Source organism: Zalophus californianus, chromosome 14 (genome assembly GCF_009762305.2).
Source record: "Zalophus californianus isolate mZalCal1 chromosome 14, mZalCal1.pri.v2, whole genome shotgun sequence".
In the NCBI taxonomy this organism is placed as follows: domain Eukaryota; kingdom Metazoa; phylum Chordata; class Mammalia; order Carnivora; family Otariidae; genus Zalophus; species Zalophus californianus.
The window spans coordinates 22,228,775-22,249,123 of NC_045608.1; the positions used below are offsets into that span (position 1 = coordinate 22,228,775).

The 20,349-nt window shown below is 45.0% G+C and overlaps 2 protein-coding genes across 2 annotated transcripts; one reads left to right on the forward strand and one right to left on the reverse strand.

The window, feature by feature from the left end:
* Positions 1 to 965: 965 nt before the first annotated feature.
* Positions 966 to 6,977, reverse strand: XBP1 (X-box binding protein 1). The gene is made up of 5 exons (XM_027576958.1): positions 6,674 to 6,977; positions 5,648 to 5,744; positions 4,446 to 4,580; positions 2,421 to 2,566; positions 966 to 2,113 (listed from the first exon to the last, which is right to left on the reverse strand). Exons 1-5 carry the CDS (start codon positions 6,919 to 6,921, stop codon positions 1,927 to 1,929), a joined length of 813 nt encoding a protein of 270 aa, XP_027432759.1. The 5' UTR covers positions 6,922 to 6,977; the 3' UTR covers positions 966 to 1,926.
* LOC113913052 (translation initiation factor IF-2-like) lies at positions 6,920 to 9,102 on the forward strand. The gene has a single exon (XM_027576998.1). It carries the CDS (start codon positions 6,920 to 6,922, stop codon positions 7,523 to 7,525), a length of 606 nt encoding a protein of 201 aa, XP_027432799.1. The 3' UTR covers positions 7,526 to 9,102.
* The last annotated feature ends 11,247 nt before the right edge of the window (positions 9,103 to 20,349 follow it).

Below are 20,349 nucleotides of genomic sequence, written 5' to 3' on the forward strand. Positions count from 1 at the left end.
TTCAGTATCTTCTAAGAAGATTCCCAAGGAGAAGATGCACATGGAGGATGATAAGGTTATCATTTCTATAGTTTTGGGGTAATATTGATGTGTCAGATTTTTTCTTGAACAAGTTCATTCTTCTGTGAAACACGTTCTAGAGGATACATAATTCTGTAAGATTAAACTCTCTCCAAAGTGGATTATGGGAAGAGCTAACTTTTGAGTGCTTGGGATGGTGCCTGATAAGTGTACGTATGCCAAGAGCTTATAATGCATCATCTCTTTGAATCTTCTAGCAACCTTTAAAGAGGTTGATTATTATGCCCCTGTACAGGTGAGGAAGTGATATTACATGTCCAGGGTTACCTGGCAAACCAGTGGCAGAGTTAAACCCAGGGAGTCTGAGTCTAGAAAATGTTCTTAATCCCTATAATAATGGCAAGAGAATCTTGATATTTAATGGTATGTCCTTCTCTTAACATAAAATGGTATGGCAAAATAATGGTTAAGTGTTCTAGCTCTGCTATTTACTAGTCTGTGGTATTGGCCAGTTAGGCTAAAGAAACTCTCAGAAATATAGTAACTGCTTGGGGCACCTGGGTGGCTCAGTCGTTAAGTGTCTGCCTTCAGCTCAGGTCATGATCCCGGGGTCCTGGGATCGAGCCCCGCATCGGGCTCCCTGCTCAGCAGGAAGCCTGCTTCTCCCTCTCCCACTGCCCCCGCTTGTGTTCCCTCTCTTGCTGTGTCTCTCTCTCATATAAATACATAAAATCTTAAAAAAAGGAGGGGGTTAAAAAATATATATATATAGTAACTGCTCAAAGAGTAGATTATATCATTTATGGCAGCCAGAAACTGAAGCAGGCAGTAACGAAGGGGGAAAAACCTTTAAAAAGTGGCATGCTCACTGAAGCTGGACAAGTCACTATCATGGCAAACAGTGAAACACCTAGAGAGAAAACAGTTACCAAAGAACAAAGACACTGCATTGCACTTTTTAATTGCACAGGTAGTCTTAAATAAATGGAGAAAGCACCTTCCAAAAGTTACACTAGCAGGGAAAGATTCCATCAAGCATTTACATAGTAAATTTCCATAGTTTTACAAAAGATTCTTGATCTTTACTTCAACTGTACATGAAGGAAAGGAGCCCCCTCAGGTAGGTGTTCTCTGCTTGCAGAAGCAAACTAAAGGACCTAAAATTGGAGGTAAGCCTGGGATGCCAAGAAGAGGGAAAAGAAATGTTAAAGGGTCACTCACAAATTCCATGTCTAAGACGCTTGTCCAATGACCTTTACGTAAGAATTTTAGGACAAACTACTGCCTTTAAGATAAGGGTACAACCTCAAAAGCTGTAATTCTGGACTATAGTAATATATCTGAGTACCTTGGACTGCTGGATGACAAAAGACAATACTTGGGGTGACCTATACGGTTTGAACAAATACTTTAGAGTAATTCCCTAGGACTGTACGCCCTCTACTTTGGCTTTTTTAAATGAAGCGCAGGCTTCTCTGCTATCTTCCAGGCAGTATAATGGTCAAGGAAAAGGGTAACAGCACTGGATCATTCCTTAGACACTAATCAGCTGGGGAAAGAGTTCATTGGCAAAAGTGTCCTCCCAAGAATGGTCTACACCAAGCAGAGAGGACATGTCGCTGAAGGGAGAAGGGGAGCCCTCATATCCACAGTCACTATAAGCATCGAGTAGACAGGAAGATGGCTTCAGGCAGTGGCTGGATGAAAGTGGATCTGAGGTGCCCAGCTCTGGAATGAAGTCATCTTCTACAAGTTCTTCCTTCACTGAGACAGTGAATTCAGGGCGATCTTTCTCTGAGGGGCTGAAAGGTGCTTCCTCAATTTTCACTACCACATTAGCTTGGCTCTCTGTCTCAGAGGGTATCTCTAAGACTAGGGGCTTGGTATATATGTGGTCAAACCGAATCAGTTCATTAATGGCTTCCAGCTTGGCTGATGACGTCCCCAGTGATGGAGAAGGGGAGGCTGGTAAGGAATTGGGTCCTTCTGGGTGTACTTCTGGGAGCTGCTCCAGGCTGGGAGACTCTGGGGAAGGACATCTGAAGAACATGACTGGATCCAAGTTGAACAGAATGCCCAACAGGATATCAGACTGCAAGAGGCAAAAATTAAATGGAATCCAACCATCAGAATGTACTGAGAATTTACCTGGAATACGTAATATTAGGTCCCACAATGTAAATTAATCACAATAGGATAACCACCGAGACCCACAGACCCATTTTTCTACACCTCACTCTATGTCCTAAATCACTTGGAAATAAGGAAGCAGTCGATGTTCACCTGTAACCCAGCCAAAACTAACTTCTGCTCTCCTCTGTCTGGCTGGGAATGTCAGACATCAAACAGATAGAATTAACTAGTTATACAGCCCTTCACTAAATCCCAAAAACCCCTACCTCAGAGTCTGAAGAGTCAACGCTGTCAGAATCCATGGGGAGATGTTCTGGAGGGGTGACAACTGGGCCTGCACCTGCTGCAGAGGTGCACGTAGTCTGAGTGCTGCGGACTCAGCAGACCCGGTCACTGGCCTCGCTCCATTCCCCTGGGAAGAAAGACCAATGTCAATAAACAGCTCAAACTGCAGAGTCCTCAAGGAAATGCTCACCTGGCAGCTGCGATTCTCAACTTTCCAGAAAGCTAGAAAACTATGCTTTAGAGCTGAAATCTTTCCCTTACCTTTGTTATTTCCATTTAATTGAGTCCTCCCAAGAGAGAGGAGAAAAGAGAGGGAAGACTAACTTCTGTCATTTTCTATGCAACGAAAACGCCCCAAAGGTTGAGGAAGGACTGATATATTTTTTTTTTAAGATTTTATTTATTTATTTGAGAGAGAGAGAATGAGATAGAGAGAGAGCACAAGAGGGAAGAGGGTCAGAGGGAGAAGCAGACTCCCTGCTGAGCAGGGAGCCCGATGCGGGACTCGATCCCGGGACTCCAGGATCATGACCTGAGCCGAAGGCAGTCGCTTAACCAACTGAGCCACCCAGGCGCCCCAGGACTGATATATTCTTAAATAGTATCTTCATTGATGTTCTCCATAATAATGTTTTGTTTTTTTAAGCCTGGGTGGCTCAGTCACTTAACCATCTGCCTTTAGCTCAGGTCATGATCTCAGGGTCTTGGGACTGAGGCCCACATCAGGCTCCCTGCTCAATGGGGAGTCTGCTCCCCCCCTCCCTCTGCCCCTCCACTTGTGCTCACATGTGCACTCGCTCTCAAATAAATAAAATCTCAAAAAAAAAAAAATTTTATCTAAGTAATCTCTGCACCCAAAGTGGGGCTTAAACTCACAACCCTGAGATTGACAGTCTCATGCTCCAGCAACTGAGCCAGCCAGGCACCCCTCCATAATAATATTTTTTTAATTTTATTTATTTGAGAGAGAGCGAGAGAGAGCACGAGTGGGGAGGAGAGGGAGAAACAGGTTCCCCACGAGCAAGGAGCCTGATGCAGGGCTCAATCCCAGGACCGTGAGATCATAACCTGAGCCGAAGGCAGACGCTTAATGGACTGAGCCACCCAGGTGCCCCCCTAATAATCTTGACTAATAAAGTTCCATAGTGAAGTTCAGGCCCCAATCTTTTTGGACAGTAATTTTTTAAGTTTGTTCTGAACATTAGCTTCACAGAGTAGAAGTGCCCTACTGTCAATCTGTCAATCTCAGACCACTTAAGTGCTGTCAATAAAAAATTCACCATGTCTGTGCATTAAAACCCATAATCACCTTCTATCAGAGGGGTGTCACTATCACAATAAATCCTGTCCCTACTCATTCATATTCATCAAAGAACTACTACAGTTTTAGGAGCATTTAGTTAGATTGGACTGGTTCTTTTTCTGATTTTTTTTTTTTTTTAAGATTTTATTTATTCATGAGGGATAGAGAGAGAAGAGAGGCAGAGGGAGAAGCAGGCTCCCAAGGAGCAGGGAGCCCAATGCGGAACTCGATCCCAGGACCCTGGGATCATGACCTGAGCCGAAGGCAGACACTTAACGATCTGAGCCACCCAGGCACCCTCTTTTTTTTTTAAGATTTTATTTATTCATTCAAGACACAGAGATAGAGAGAGAGAGCACGAGCAGGGGGAGAGGCAGAGGGAGAAGCAGGCTCCCTGCTGAGCCAGGAGCCAGACGCGGGGCTCGATCCCAGGACCCTGGGATCATGACCCAAGCCAAAGGCAGACACGTAACCATCTGAGCCACCCAGGCGCCCCTTTTTCTGGTTCTCCTTAACACTGACATGGTCCATCTTGTTGGCTATCGATACTTGTTAGTACTTGCTCTTAGCTGTGTAACTTACTTTAATTATTAGGATTTAGTACTATTCACTACACAGTTGAAAAACCAGTAAGTGCCATTAAGGGGTCATGTCACTTAGAAGCACTTCTCACACAGGGCATCAGATAAATGAGATGACCTACCTTGGTCTGGGTCTCAGCCTCCTCTTCAGTAACCAGGGCATCCATCCCCAAGCGCTGTCTTAACTCCTGGTTCTCAACTACAAGGCCATGGGTTTTCTCTCGCAAAAGCTGATTTTCTAGCAAAAGTTTTTGGTTCTGGAAGTAAGTTCAAGAAGAAGCTATTGAAACAACCAGTTCTTTCACTTAAGAATCTAGCTGATAAGTTTCACTACAGTTCTACAGTTGGTTTCCTTTCCTTCTCCTAGACCTTTTTTTTTTTTTTTTTTAAGATCTTGTTTATTTATTTGACAGAGAGAGACACAGCGAGAGAAGGAACACAAGCAGGGGGAGTGGGAGAGGGAGAAGCAGGCTTCCTGCCGAGCAGGGAGCCCGATGTGGGACTCAATCCCAGGACCCTGGGATCATGACCTGAGCCAAAGGCAGACGCTTAACGACTGAGCCACCCAGGTGCCCGTTACCTCCTAGACCTTTTGAAAAATTCTGCTTATATAGTTGGTTCACAGTAGGTATTCAAAGGAAAGGTCATAGTTATGAAAAACAAGTGCCATGCTGTGGGGTCACAAATAACAATGCTTCCAACTACTAATACAGACCTCAGCAAAGGGTGACTTGTGGCTTTAATTTAGATAGGATGGCAAAAAAAAAAAATTCCTATCTTGAACTAGCAGGTTGTAATAGAAGTAATGGTGGACCATAAAATCAAAATATGTTGTGTGTGTGTGTGTGTGTATAAATATAGATATATATGAAATCCTTATGTATTTAAGATGTGTAGCTGGCAACAATTTAAGATTAGGTAGTTAAGTGGGCCCTAGAAGGGTAAGGGAACCGTTAGTGGACTTTTGGCCAAGCCAGGAAGGGTCTCAGATTTAAGCAATGATTTTCTACCTGCTTTTACAAATTTCTTAGTACTAACTTGATAAACGTTGTAATGTTGTAATTCACCAACTTTGAGATAGATCTAGCACCAAATGCCAGAGGGTCAACCACTTCTGCTCTCATCAAGTTTCACCACCTAATCACTTAACTACCTATCTACCCTAATTTAGATTCGTTTAACTTTTTTTTAGCTTAACTTTTAATTAACTGTTCAGTTGTATTCTAAAGAGAAAGGAACAACTTGAGATGGGCAGCAAACATCAGAACATTCACCAAAGAAGGATATACAAGAAATATAAGAGTTTGACCTTAAGTATTTTTACCTCTTCCTCCAAATCTACCACTTGCTGTTCCAGCTCACTCATTCGAGCTTTCTTTCGGTCTCTGGCAGTCTGGGCTGCGACTCTGTTTTTCAGTTTCCTGAGAAAAGGGACATACATACACTAAGTCATCTCAAACCTTATTTATATCTTTATTTGAGAACTTGGCCAGCTGGTGCTTTCCTTTTCATTTACAGTATAAGGTGGACTAAGGTAAAATACACTCCAGGCTCCTCCCCTCAATAAAACAAAACAAAAAATAGAGCCTTTCCTGGATCTGGCTTGAAGAACTGCCTCATTCTCTCCCATATTGCATCATCCACACCCCCGTCGCATCCCGGCCACAGCAAGGACGCTGGACACAAATACTACTCATCTTGCATCATAAGAGATTTCCTCCTCCCATTTTTATTCCCCCCGTAGAACTCAAATAAAGAAGAGGCCGATGCCTTTCGCCCTGGCTGACATCCTGGGCAGTCCCCGGAAGGCTGGGCCCGGCGTCTGCTCAAGGAGGCACTTAAATCACAAAAGGCACCATGATCACAAAAGAACTAACATTTACGAGAACTGGGTACTAGGCGTTTCTCACTCAATCTTTCCAACGACCTCATGAATAGATACCATTTTTAAGGGCGCGGAGACTAAGTTTGACTAGTGAGCCTTACGGAGCTCACAGCCCTCTCGACAACTGTCATTTCGGCTCCATGACCCTCCAAAAAAAGTAGGTCAATCGAGTCCACGCCACTGCCCAAATTCAGAAAAGCTGAATGACAGGTCTATGGTCACAGAGCAAGAGGGCCTGGAACCCAAGTGCGCGAACACCCAGCTCTACGCATCTCTAATGAGACAGAAAAGAAGGGGGATTAACAAAGGCCCGGGCAACCCGGGACTCCGACTTCCTGCCCCGCCCCGCGCCACGCTGGCACCCCACCCGCCAGGCCCAGGGCGCCCGATCAGCGCCCGGCTTCGGATCCGGGTCCCAGCCCCTCGCCTTTCGCCCTCAGGGTCCGCGCCCCGACCCTCGCCCACCTCCGCAGCGCCTTCTCCTCGGGGCTCAGGTGCGTGAGGCGCTGTCGCTTGCGCGCCTGGGGTGGGCCCCCGCTCGCCACCTCCGGGCTGGCCCCTCGTTGGCCCGGCACCATGAGTGGCAGAGCCCGGCCGGCCGGGGCTCCGGTGGCGGCGGCGGCGGTGGCGGCGGCGGCGGCGGGCTTGCCGGACAAAAGCAGCACTTTGGGGGCCCCGGCGGCCGAGGTCTGCGCGGGTGCCACCACCACCATGGCCCGAGAGGGTCTACGCCAGACCGCGCCGCCGCCGTCCACCGGGCCGGCCCCACCGCACCCAGCCTTTCTACGGTCGTGGCCCTCCGTGATTGGCCAGCGCCGCGTGACGCGTGGCCGCTCTCGGAGCCCATTGGTCCGGCGGGCCCGGAGGGGGCGGGGCCGGGGCGTCCAGCGTGGGGGCCGGGGCGTCCACCGTGGCTGCTGCGGTCCGGGGCTGGAGTGGGCGGGCGGTGGTGGGGGGAGACCCGCGGGATCCCGGGCTGGGGGCCCTGGAGGGCCTGGGCACTGCTCGGCTCCTCAAGAAGGGTCCGGAACCCGGCGGAGTTTCCTCCTCGGACAGATTTTACCCCATAGGCTGACGCATTTCCGAACGACTGAGTCTAATCCCAAACGAAGAGATTTCCAGACTGATGACTTTTTACCGAGACTGACAGATGGTTGTCACCTCTGCCTGACCACATTTTCTCTCGTGCGCCACATCGGGCCCCGAGCGGAGTGGAAAGTCGAGAGAGAGAGCGAGAGAGCGAGCAAGCCAGTCGGGCCTTGGATGAGAAAAAAGCCTGCAAAGAAATTCCGCGAAATAAGAGCTTTTAGGAAGTGAAATCGCAGGGTTGTGATCTCCGAGTGTTAGGAATACATGTAATGTAATTTCAAGTTGCATTTCTAAATTGTCTGCTACGAGCATACTTTTTTCATTTCACGTGTTAAAACGAGGGTCCCGGGGTCTACCCTCAGCCCCCTGGCACGCGGGGCAGTTCGAGGCTCCTGCCCCGGCAGCTTGGGAGCAATTTAGGCACATGGATATTAGAATGGAGCAATCCGATGAGCCCCCCGCCCCCCTTCGCCTGTTCACCTTATTTGAAGCCAATTACAAAATGTGGAATTCCCTAGAATCACAAAGTGATACTTTCTTTAACAAGTAGTTAGGGCTTCTTCTGTGCTTAGGTTCCAGGGACGCAAAGATTAGGAAAACTCCTATGTGGTGGTTGGAAATGGGCAAAAAGTGAAAAGACAGAATGGCTCTAGGTAATTTTTCAATGTCATTAAGGCAGATTAGCTCTTCAATTATATTTTGGTGGGGAGGAAACAGGATGGGAAGAGGGAACTAAATCAACTCCGTCTCTTGATACACAGGCCCTTTGAAGGGGCACAATTTCTCTTATTTCCAGGAGTGGGCCATGAGTCTCCCACACGTACTTTCTTCCCCCGAGTTGGCAGAGCTGTATCAGTGACTATTGAAAACTGAGGGCGTCCTGAGCGCATGCTGCTTCAGCGGGCTGGAAAAGAGGTGGGGTGATCAGAGACTCCACCAGACAAAGAAGCCAGCTTCCTTTCTAAGTTTCATCATCCTGGAGCTATCCGGGTCCTAATGTGCCTCCCCCGATCGGAGACTCACTCCTGGCCTCTGAGACCTTTGGGAGAAGTCTTTGGAGTGCCGTCTGGTTGAGACCTACACCTCTCTAGAAAGCTATAAGAGGTTCTGAGAAACGCTAGGTAACTGTCATGCAACCTTTTATTAAGTTACCATTTGTAAACAAGAGAATGTCTGCGCTTTGTAAGAAGTCCCAGTGAAGCTAAAATTTAAATCATGTAGGCATAAAAAGAAAATGCCATGAGGCCCCGTTAGTCCAGCAGGGTGTTACATGAGTAACATGTAGGTACAAGATGCTGGGGCAGAGGAGAAAGGTGGGTGGATTGCATTTTGGTGTTGGTTAATGAGGTAGAAATGGAATGTTGAAATTGACACCACCAGCTTTGTTTTCAAGGTTTTATTGTCGATAAACATTTAAAATCATCCTCAAAAACAGTAATTTGACCCAGTGCAGATTACTATCCATGAAGTCTCACTCAACTCCAAACCTTTGAACAGTTTCATATCCTCTTTGTATAATCTGATAATTCTTGCATCAGGTGCCATTAATATTTTATAACATTCACTAGGCACTTGTGATAAGAGATCCATAAAACACAAAGTTCTTAGACTGTGAAATGCAAGAAACAGTGATGAGAAGCTGTAGGTCATTAAGTCAAAATAAATGTCATTGTAAAACAAAACAAAACCCAGTTATAATCTGAAACTAAAACTCAAAAACTGCTTCTAATGTGGTAGCCGCTAACCACATGTGGCTATCGAGCACCTGAAATGTGGCTAGTCTGAATTAAAATGTGCTGCAAATGTGAAATACACACTTGGTTTGAAGACTTAGTATGAAAACAAGAGAATGTAAAATATCTTGTTGATCATTTTTTATATTGATTATATGTTGAAGTGATAGTATGTTTGATATTTTGAGTTAAACTGCTTTTTTTTTTTTTTTTTAGAGTAGGCTCCATGCCTGGCATGGAGCCCAACATGGGGCTTAAACTCTGACCCTGAGATCAACACCTGAGCTGAGATCAAGAGTTAGATGCTTAACCAACTGAACCACCCAGGCACACCTACGCTTTTTAGAAATTGGTTTTGTGTTTTTTTAATTGGCTACTAGAACATTTTAAATTATACAAGTGGCTTGCATTCTGTTTCTGTTGGACAGTGATGGTCTATATGATATCAATATAGGAGATGGCACAGGTAAAGAGAAGGAAGGGAATAAAAGTGTGCTATGGGAGGGCACCTGGCGGACTCAGTTGGAAGAGCATGTGACTCTTGATCTCAGGCTTGTGAGTTTGAGCCCCACGTTGGATGTAGAGATTACTTAAAAATAAAATCTTTTTTAAAAAAGTAGAGGAGGGGCGCCTGGGTGGCTCAGTTATTAAGTGTCTACCTTTGGCTCCGGTCATGATCCCAGGGTCCTGGGATCGAGCCCCACATTGGGCCCCCTGCTCAGTGGGAAGCCTGGTTCTCCCTTTCCCACTCCCCCTGCTCATGTTCCCTCTCTCACTGTGTCTCCCTCTGTCAAATAAATAAATAAATAAATAAAATCTTTTAAAAATAAATAAATAAGTAGAGGAAAAGAAAAATCGGGGCACCTGGGTGGCTCAGTCGTTAAGCGTCTGCCTTGGGCTCAGGTCATGATCCCAGGGTCCTGGGATCGATCCCCCCATCGGGTTCCCTGCTCAGTGGGAAGCCTGCTTCTCCCTCTCCCACTCCCCCTGCTTGTGTCCCCTCTCTGTCTCTCTCTCTGTTGAAAAATAAATAAAATCTTTAAAAAAAAATTGAATTATCAGCTGAGAGTTCAATAGAATAATTTCTGATATTAGATCACTATGTGACTTGGCTTCTAACTTGAAAGATGTACAAACAATTGAAGGACATTGTTATAACAAAATGCTTTCCTTCCCCATCCACTTAGTTAAATGAACATTGTCTTGGGGGGCACTGACATCTTTTTTAGAAATGAAAAAATTAAAAAAGGAATAAAATTAATGCCAAAACCTGTCCCATTCTCGCAGTAAGTACTATTAATCCACTGATACATGATTCCAAAGATATAGTTCCAATATCACTTTACTCTCTCTGTTTAACAATTATATACCAAAACTTGGAATGTATATTGTTTTGAAAAATCTTATAAAATTTGTACTAATTTTAATTGTTATGAGAGCTCCAAATTGGGAACAGTTTCTTGGTCTTTTCTTGCCTTTTTTGACCTTGACATTTTTGAAATATACAGGTCAATCACAGTTGAAGTTCCCTCAGTTTGGGTTTGTCTGATGTTACCTCCTGATTTATGCATTTGGGGCAGCAATACCACAGTATGTTGCTATGTTCTTCTTAGTGCATCATATCAGGAGGCACATGATGTCAGTTTGTCCCGTAACTAGTGATAATTAGCTTTTGTCAATTGGTTTAAATGATGTCTGCTAAGTTTCTCCACTATGAAGTTAATTATTAAGTATTATACTTATTAATAATAAGTATTTTATAAAAAGATATTTTAAGATACCTATCCTATATCTCATTACACTTTCACCTACCAATTTTAGGATCCATTGGTGATTCTTGCCTAAATTAATTGTTACTATAATGATTAGCAAATAGTGATTTCCTAATTCCATCATTACTTCTGCATTTATTACTTGGAATTCTACTGTGAAGTGGAATTTTCCCTTCTTATTTATTTATTCATGTAATTATCAACTCATAAAGTCCTATTTTACTTTAAAAATCATTAAAAGGGGCGCCTGGGTGGCTCAGTCGTTAAGTGTCTGCCTTCACCTCAGGTCTGGTGCCAGGGTCCTGGGATCTAGCCCCGCATCGGGCTCCCTGCTCTGCGGGAAGCCTGCTTCTCCCTCTCCCACTCCCCCTGCTTGTGTTCCCTCTCTCGCTGTGTCTCTCTCTGTCAAATAAATAAAATCTTTAAAAATAAATAAATACATAAATAAAAATCATTAAAAGTTAAAAAAATCTATTACTACATTATTTATTTTGATTCTCAAACTGTTTCAGACTTGGCCAGTGAAAGCCCCCCCCTTATAAAGATTTTATTTATTTATTTATTTATTTTTAAAGATTTAATTTATTTATCTGACAGAGAGAGACAGTGAGAGAGGGAACACAAGCAGGGGAAGTGGGAGAGGGAGAAGCAGGCCTCCCGCCGAGCAGGGAGCCCAACACGGGGCTCGATCCCAGGACCCTGGGATCATGACCTGAGCTGAAGGCAGACCCTTAACCAACTGAGCCACCCAGGTGCCCTAAGAACATGTTTTAGATTTTGATCCCATTTTACTTTTTTTTTTAATTAAAGTGCAGTTGACACCTGATGTGACTGACAATTCTCTACATTCTGCTGTGCTCCCCACAAGTGTAGCTAGCTCCCACCTGTCACCATACAGCACTATTACAATTCCCTAGTCTGTACCTTTCATCCCCATGACTGATCCCATTTTATTCCTTGTGTTACAAGTTTAGAAATGGAATTGTTTCCAAGTTTTGACTTTTGCGAATAAAGCTGCTGTGGACATTTGTGCACAGATCTTTGTGTGAAAGCAATCTTTGTATTTTCAGTTCTCTTGGCTAAATACCTAGGAGTAAAATTGTGAGATCATGTGGGAGGTGTATGTTTAACTTTTTGAGAGACTGCCAGTTTTCCACACTGGTTTTACCATTTTACATCCGCCTTAGCAATTACTGTTTTTCTTATGTTGCTATTTCAGATAGTGATTTAACTCTTTATTGTTACCCAATGTTTCATTTGTTTATGTTGTATGTTTTTCCCAACTGGATTTCAACATGCTCATTCGAAGCAGAAGCCATATGTTAATCTCCTTCGGTTGTCTGTGTTTAATAGAGTCCTGAGCAAGTACTAGCATTCAATAAATATTTTTTGAATGATTATTCAACTGTTAGGTTGTCTGCAATATGCTTTATTTTTTTTTAAGATTTTATTTATTTATTTGAGAGAGAGCATGAGTGGGAGGGGTGGGGCAGAGGGAGAGGGAGCCCGACCCGGGGCTCGATCCCAGGACCCCAAGATCATGACCTGAGCTGAAGGCAGACACTTAACCGACTGAGCCACCCAGGCACCCCCATAACACCATTTTTTTTAAAGCAGAATTCAACATAAGGTTGGTCTATATTGGATTCATTACAAAAGCCTGGAATGTGCTCATTTTAAGACACTAAGGCAATACTTCTAGTTACCTACACAGCATCTATTCTACTTAATCTTACTTATTAAGAAAAAGAAATGTGGGGCTCCTGGGTGGCTCAGCGGGGAGCCTGCTTCTCCCTCTCCCTCTACCCCTGCCATTCCTGCTTGCGCGCGCTCTCTCTCTCTCTCTGTCAAATGAATAAATAAAATCTTAAAAAAAAAAAAAAAAGATGTGTTCAAGGTGCCCGGCTGAAAACATTCAGCTTCCAAGTTCCCTTGAAGCTATGGATAGCTATGTAATGCAATTCTGGCTAATGGATAAATGGCAATTCTAGACAGAGAAGACTCCAGCAAGTTTATTAAATGGGAGACTCAACTGGGATGCCTTCTGCGTTTCGGTGTTGCCCTTTCCCTCTAACCCCTTCCTCTTGCCCAGAATGCTGATAAAAGGGCAAAAGATGGAGAAGGCAGCAGTCATTCTGCAACATGTGGAAGGAAGCCACATGCTAAGGATATCAGAGGAAAGACAGAAGGAGTCTGGGTTCCTGATGGCATCATGGAGTGGCCCTTAAGCCCCAACCTAGTTCTAGATTACCCACTTCCCAATCCCAAGTTATGTGAGAAATAGAAATACCATGGTGGCTAGGTTCTTGTTACACAGCACACAACACAATCCAGGTACTTTACCCACCATATTGCCCTAAGTGACATTTCCCAAACACTGTCCTTTGTTTCTCTTTCTTTCTTTTTAAGATTTTATTTATTTATTTGAGAAAGAGAGTGAGAGAGAGAGATCAAGAACGGGGTGGGGGAAAGGGTAGAGGGAGAAGCAGACTCCCCACTGAACAGGGAGCCCGATGCAGAACTCGATCCCAGGACCCCAGGATCATGACCTGAGCCAGAGGCAGATGCTTAACCGACGGAGCCACCCAGGCGAGGGGACACATGAGTGTCCTTGGCTCCAAGGACAGGCGCCCCTGTCCTTGTTTTTCTTGTGAATGTGTTACTGGCCCAGCTAAGGAACAAGTATGCTTGAGCAGGGCAGCTGGATGTAGGTGGGTCCCAGGGACATAATTTTTATCAATGGCACTTTCTTCTGATACCATGAAAGGAGATAAGTCATTTACCATTATAGCATCACTATTTTGTGGCCAGGAAATTTGGGGTTCAAAAGGACAAAATAATCAGCTTAAGGCTATAGATTACTTTCCCAATTTATCTGTCCGTCCCACAGTCCAGGCCTACAATTTTTCCTGAATGTGCTTTCCCCCCTGAGTGTGCTAATGAAATGCATGTTTCTCTCTTTGTTTAAGCCATAGTTTCTCAGCCTTGGCATTATTGACATTTGGGGCCGAACAGGTTTTTTGCTGTGGGGGGGCTGTCTTGTGCATTGTAGGATTTTAGCAGCATCTCAGGCTTCTACCCACTAGATGCCAACAGCAAACCCCCCCACCCCACCACACCCAGTTATGACAACCGAAATTGTCTCCAGATATTACCGACACCTGCTGAGAGCCAGGATCTATTCCCCAGCCATTGAGCACCACTGCTCTAAACTTGTGCCAAACAGCCCCACTCTGCACCTGCTTTGTTCCCATGCGGGCCGTCCTCCCAGCAAAACACTCGTGACACTTGGCAGTTGAAATTTACCTGCCTGGATCTCCATATTAGACCATAAGCTCCTTGGGCGCCTGGGTGGCTCAGTTGGTTAAGCGACTGCCTTCGGCTCAGGTCATGATCCTGCAGTCCTGGGATCGAGTCCCGCATCGGGCTCCCTGCTCAGCAGGGAGTCTGCTTCTCCCTCTGACCCTCTTCCCTCTCGTGCTTTCTATCTCTCATTCTCTCTCTCAAATAAATAAATAAAATCTTAAAAAAAAAAAACAACAAACCTCTTAGACCATAAGCTCCTTGAAGGTAAGGACGGCATCTGGCTCATCTTTATAATCCCTGTTTATTGACTAAATGGACTTAAAAATGGTTCAGGAGAAGAATGAGAATAGAATTCAGGAAATCTGGCTTTCTGATGCCATGATTTTGATGCTCATTGTTAAAGACTCATGTGTCCCCTTGCTTTGCTTGGCATCATATTTTATAGATTCCCATGCTGTAGTCAAGAAGCAGATTCTAGCAGAAAAGTACTAATTACTCTTGTTCTAACACCAACTACACTGGGAAAGGAAAGCAAATGTTCTAAGACAACTTTTTATATTCTCACAAGGAAAAAAAAAAGACAATGATATGGGAAAGAGTGAAGAGCAAAATTCTATATAATATTTTTGTTTCCCTAATGAAATCAAAGTTGTATCTCAGTCTTACAGAGAGAGCTATGTACACCCCTCTCCCAATTCCAGTTTCCTCTCCCATTGTCATTTTACACGATCAAGGTGCATGTGTTACCACTAAGAAACCAATCCTGGACACATAGGGCTGGCTTCCCTACCCTCTAGAAATGAAGCCCTTTGGTTTGCCAGGACTGGTGATCCTAGCACTTTTAATTTTATGAATATGTGGGTTTTTTTAAAGATTTATTTATTCATTTGAGACACAGAGATACAGACAGAAAGAGAGAGCATTAGCAGGGAGAGAGGCAGACAGAGAGGGAGATGGAGGGGGAGAAGCAGGCTCCCCGCTGAGCCAGGAACCTGATGTGGGGCTCAATCCCAGGACCCTGGGATCATGACCTGAGCCGAAGGCAGACGCTTAACCATCTGAGCCACCCAGGCGCCCCTATGAATATGTTTTTTAAAGCAGGACATTTACGAACCGTTTAAGTAATGTTGAGACACTGAGCATGTGGACAGGAAATCCTCCTGGTCATGCTGACGAATGTTTCCTTCAATCCTGTAGCTGCCCACCCCTTTCTGGAGAAGAGCTGCAACACTTCCTGACTTTCGTTTGTGTGTATTAAGGTTCTAAGAAATTCAATACTCCTTTGGCTTCTGCAAAACGCTACAGTTCATTTGCCCAGTAAATTCAATAGGAGCTAAAGGACACAACAACAAAAGGAAAAGATTCATTTGAAAAGTGCAAAGATATCACATGCCTCTTTTTTTCACTTGGCATTGACCCAGAGCAGCAAATGGCTCTGCATTTGGTTCTGTGTTTTTAAAGAAAGCCCAAACGCTCCGTTGTCGGTACCTTTATTGACACCAAGTTTCAAAGGCGGCAAGAGAAGCAAGTTTTATCTGACTTGAAAGGAGTTTAAGTGCTGCAGGCCCCCTTCATTAGTACTAGGAGAATAAATATCAATTCACTAGTTTCAAAAAAATTTTAAATAAACTTTTTGGGGGCGCCTGGGTGGCTCAGTCGGTTAAGCATCTGCCTTCAGTTCAGGTCATGATCCCAGGGTCCTGAGATCGAGCCCCACATCAGCCTGCTTCTCCCTCTCCTTCTGCCCCCCTTCCCCATACCCCTCGTGCTCTTTCTCTCAAATAAATAAATACAAATCTTTTTTTAAAAAAAATAACCTTTTTGTTTTGGCATAATTTTAAATTTATAGGAAAGATGGAAAGCCAGTATAGAGAATTGCCAAACACCCCCAGGTGCCAGTTCCCCTAATGTTTGCAGGCTCCATTACCAATAACACATTTCTCAAAGCTAAGAAACCAACACTGACACCTTGCCATTAACTAAACTCTAGACTTTATTTGGATTTCAATGGTTTTTCCCTTAATGTCCATTTCTTGTTTCAGGATCCTGCCTTGTTTTTTATTCCTTAGCTTCTGTCTGATAAATCTATTTTTGCAAAATGTTTCATGACTAATTTCAGCAAATGACGTTTATCTGAGGAGCTGAACTGACTCAAGTTCAACCTTCCCAGACACATACTTATCCTGAGGCTTTGACTCCAAAGTAATAGCGACAGAATCCCTCTCCCTTTGGTGTCTGTTAGGTAAATGCTGTGAGCTTTTGCATGATCTGGCTCACAGGAGACTGGATTTCCTGAGAATGCCCTAGGGGTTCTCAACATTAAAAAAAAAAAAGAAGAAAGAAAGAAAGAAAAGAAAAAAGGGGTACCTGCCTGGGTGGCTCAGTTGGTTAAGTGTCTGACACTTGATCTCAGCTCAGGTCTTGATCTCAGGGTCGTGAGTTCAAGCCCCTCTTCCCTACCCCACCCCCACAGGATCTTTAAGTACCTTATTTCAAACCTTAGGTTCTTTAAGTTGTCTTTGGATTCAGCCTTCAATTCCTCTTTTTTATTTATAGCTGACTTTATATATTTAATATTCATGTGGGAAAAGACAGCAAACTGTACCATTTCTGTTCTCTTATAAACTTTTTTTTTTTTTTTTCATGAAAACAGCCAAGATTTATGTGGTTCCAGGAGCCAGTTGGGTAAAATACAGATGAAACTCTGGTTTGGTGAATAAAGGGGATATGAGAAGAGAAAAGCTTTAAGAGAGGAAGAAGAAATAGAATTGTGTTTGCTTCAGAGAACATCAGGACAGAGGCCATCCACCTTCCGTTTCTAGACCCTGTAAGAATGGTCATTACAGCCTGGGGGGCAGAGAGGGGGGAATGGGGACCTTGGCATATGAAATGGATGGACATAGGGTAGGTTTTCAGCTCTAACACTACTCATTAGATAACCTTGGACAAGTTACTTAACCCCTCTGGGCCTCAGTTTCCTTGTCAGTAAAATGAGAATCAAGTATTGAAAAAGATAATGTATTGGGCGCCTGGGTGGCTCAGTTGGTTAAGCGACCGCCTTCGGCTCAGGTCATGATCCTGGAGTCCCGGGGTGGAGTCCTGCATCGGGCTCCCTGCTCAGCAGGGAGTCTGCTTCTCCCTCTCCCGCTCCCCCCTCTTGTGCTCTCTCTCTCTCTCTCAAATAAATAAATAAAATCATAAAAAAAAGAAAAAGAAAAAGATAATGTATTGAGCACAGTGCATGATGCAGAGAAACCATGTAATATGTGTGTGAAGTGTTATGGTTACCAAGGGCCATCCACCCCAGCCCCACCTGGCATTCCCATATCCCCTCTAGTCTACTATTAATCTCATCCTTCCTTCCATCTCTTGGCGTTTGGTAGCCAAGAAATTTGACAGGTCCCAGAAGGCTAAGCAGAACAAATGAGAGTCCAAGTCTTTAAAATATATGTTGAAGTGTAAAATTTGGTCACTGGCCATGAGCAGGGACAGAGTACACAAAGCAGAAAAAACATCCCAGCAAGGAACACCAGGTGAGTTTTCCCCAGTTACTCCCTCCCTCACCCTGAGAACAAAATGCCCACTTGACCCCTGGGTGGGCCAGACCTGGACAGGCTGCCAATGATCTGCTCTGTTAGTGTGACCTGGGATAACATTCCCATCAGAGGGCTGCAAACATTTGCTGAGCACACAGACCCGTGACCCATGGTGAGGTTGCGGTTGAGTTTGGCTTACGCCATAACTGGGGGTTGGTGGCTGTGGGGGCTGTTCTGCACAGAACAGGTGAGAGAGGCTGTGTGGTCTGGGGAAGAGGAAGGTTTTTTGTTTTTGTTTTTTAAGATTTTTATTGGCGTGCCTGGGTGGCTCAGTCAGTTGAGCATGGGCCTTTGGATCGGGTCATGATCCTGGGATTGAGCCCTGCTTCTCCCTCCCCATCAGCCTGCTGCTCCCCCTGCTTGTTCTTGCTGTGTTAAATAAACAAAATCTTTAAAAAAAAATTTTTTTTTCATTCATTTGAGAGAGAGAGCATGGGGAAGAGCAGGGGAGAGGGAGAAGCAGACTCCCCACTGAGCAGGGAGGCTGACAGGGGGCTTGATCCTAGGACCCAGAGATCATGACCTGAGGCAAAGGCTTAACCGACTGAGCCACCCAGGTGCCCCGAAGAGGAAGTTTAAACTGGGACCCCATTGTTTTGTACAAAACACAATCATTAGTTAAAACGGGATCCGATTGTTTTGTACAAGACACATTTTGTTTGCAAATGACTTGTATTTTCCAGCATACAGTTCCAGAATTATAGAGTTTATTATAGTCCTTAAGACCTACAATGTTTTTCCAAAAATACTTCTTATTGTCTATACCTGTGGCAATCTGCAGCCTCTTGGGGAACTGAGTGGTGGGGGACCCAGCACTGCAGCAGAGAGCTGGGTACACTGGCGGTTAGCGCTTGGCTCTGCTGGATGACCCAGAATAAGCCAGGAAGCTCTTCAAAAGCTTCCTTTTGTTGTTGTTGTTGTTTGTTTTTACTAGAAGAGTCAGGAACGTGCATGAAAGCAACCTAGCGGAGTGCCTAGAACACCGGAAGGAGCTTGTTTAATTTAGCAAATGCAGCCCACCGACCTGAGCCCCTCTGACTTCACTTGAGGAAGCTCTGCCTTGATATCTAAAGGAAGGTGGTAGCAACAGGAACAAACCGCTGTTCGTGAGCTCTCCCTCCTCAGCACACAGGGAAGCCTGTGGAGGTGACCAGCGCACACACTGAATCAGTCTCTGAGCCCACCCAGGGGGCAGCTCTGTACAGAGACAGGTGCAGCGGCTGAAGGGATGAACTCCAATCCCCACAGATATATACTGGGGGGTAGGGGGCCTTTTATTATTATTATTTTTTAAAGATTTTATTTATTTATTTGACAGAGAGAGACACAGTGAGAGAGGGAACACAAGCAGGGGGAGTGGGAGAGGGAGAAGCAGGCCTCCCCGCGGAGCAGGGAGCCCGATACGGGGCTCGATCCCAGGACTCTGGGACCATGACCTGAGCCGAAGGCAGACGCTTAACGACTAAGCCACCCAGGCACGCCTTATTATTATTTTTTTTAAGATTTTATTTATTTGAAAGAGAGAGCGAGAGAGCACAAGCCAGGGAATGGCAGAGGGAGAAGCATGCTCACCTCCAAGCAGGGAGCCCGAGGTAGGGCTCAACCCCAGGACCCTGAGACCATGACCTGAGCAAGCGGAAGGCAGATGCCCAACTGACTGAGCCACCCAGGAGCCCCGAGGGGGTCTTTTAGATTCACCTTCCAGGGGACCAGATGACCTTACAGCTCAAAGGGTCTGTGAGTCTGACTTTTTCTTACCTTCTGGAACAGATAAGGGAGTAAAGAAGATAGCTGTCCTGGGTACAGCTCTGGATTTCTCAATTGAAGTGTTTTATCACAGTCTTGAAAAATCAGAATTGCTCGGGCTTGCAGGAAGTGGATTGTCTGATTCTGTTTTACTTGAAATTTTTGGGGAAAAAATTGACAGCAGAGTTTTCTAAAGGGACTCCCTCATCTTGATCAACCAAGTATTCCCCCTCCCCCAGTTTCCAGCAAGAAGAAAGAGAACAATGTGCCTTTGTAACGACTTGGGGTTCTCCTGAAAATCTCCACCCTACACCTGTGTTCAACCATTTGCAGTCAATGATTTTTACTTGGTTTCTGGGAGCTGGGTGTCCACACGCAATAAACTGTTTTTCCAACATCATGATCAGATCCACTGCCTGAAAACCCGGGGACTCTGGGTTACCTTTATCTTGCTCTCAAGGGAGCGGAACCTGGGAGAGCAAAGAGATAAGTAGGTAATTCCAATGCAGTATAACTGCAATCAGCCCTGTGGTGGGACTGAGGAGCAAGGGCCATACGGAAAGGCTTCGTAAAGGAGATGTTTGCATGGGCTTTGAAGGATGAGTAGGAGTTTGCCCAAGATTTAGCTTTTTTTTTACCCTGGGCCCTTCTCCCTGTTAGAGAAGGTAGATGCCACCTGACCCCTGAGAGAGAAAAGCAGTAGCAGTTCATCTGGTGCTAAAAAAGATCTGAAACTGGGGCTCCTGGGTAGCTCAGATGGTTAAGCATCTGCCTTCGGCTCAGGTCACGATCCTGGGGTCCTGGGATCGAGTCCCGCATCGGGCTCCCTCCTCCTTGGGAGCCTGTTTCTCCCTCTGCTTCTCTCTCTCTCTCTCCCCCTCTGTCTCTCATGAATAAAC

Coding starts and splice junctions, on each gene's coding strand:
- LOC113913052 (XM_027576998.1), top strand. CDS start 6,920: ATGGCCCGAGAGGGTCTACGCCAGACCGCGCCGCCGCCGTCCACCGGG.
- XBP1 (XM_027576958.1), bottom strand. CDS start 6,921: ATGGTGGTGGTGGCACCCGCGCAGACCTCGGCCGCCGGGGCCCCCAAA. Junction 4,581..5,647: donor TGGTAGATTTGGAGGAAGAG/GTAAAAATACTT, acceptor ACTTACTTCCAG/AACCAAAAACTTTTGCTAGA. Junction 2,567..4,445: donor AGGCTGAGACCCAGACCAAG/GTAGGTCATCTC, acceptor CTTTCTTCCCAG/GGGAATGGAGCGAGGCCAGT.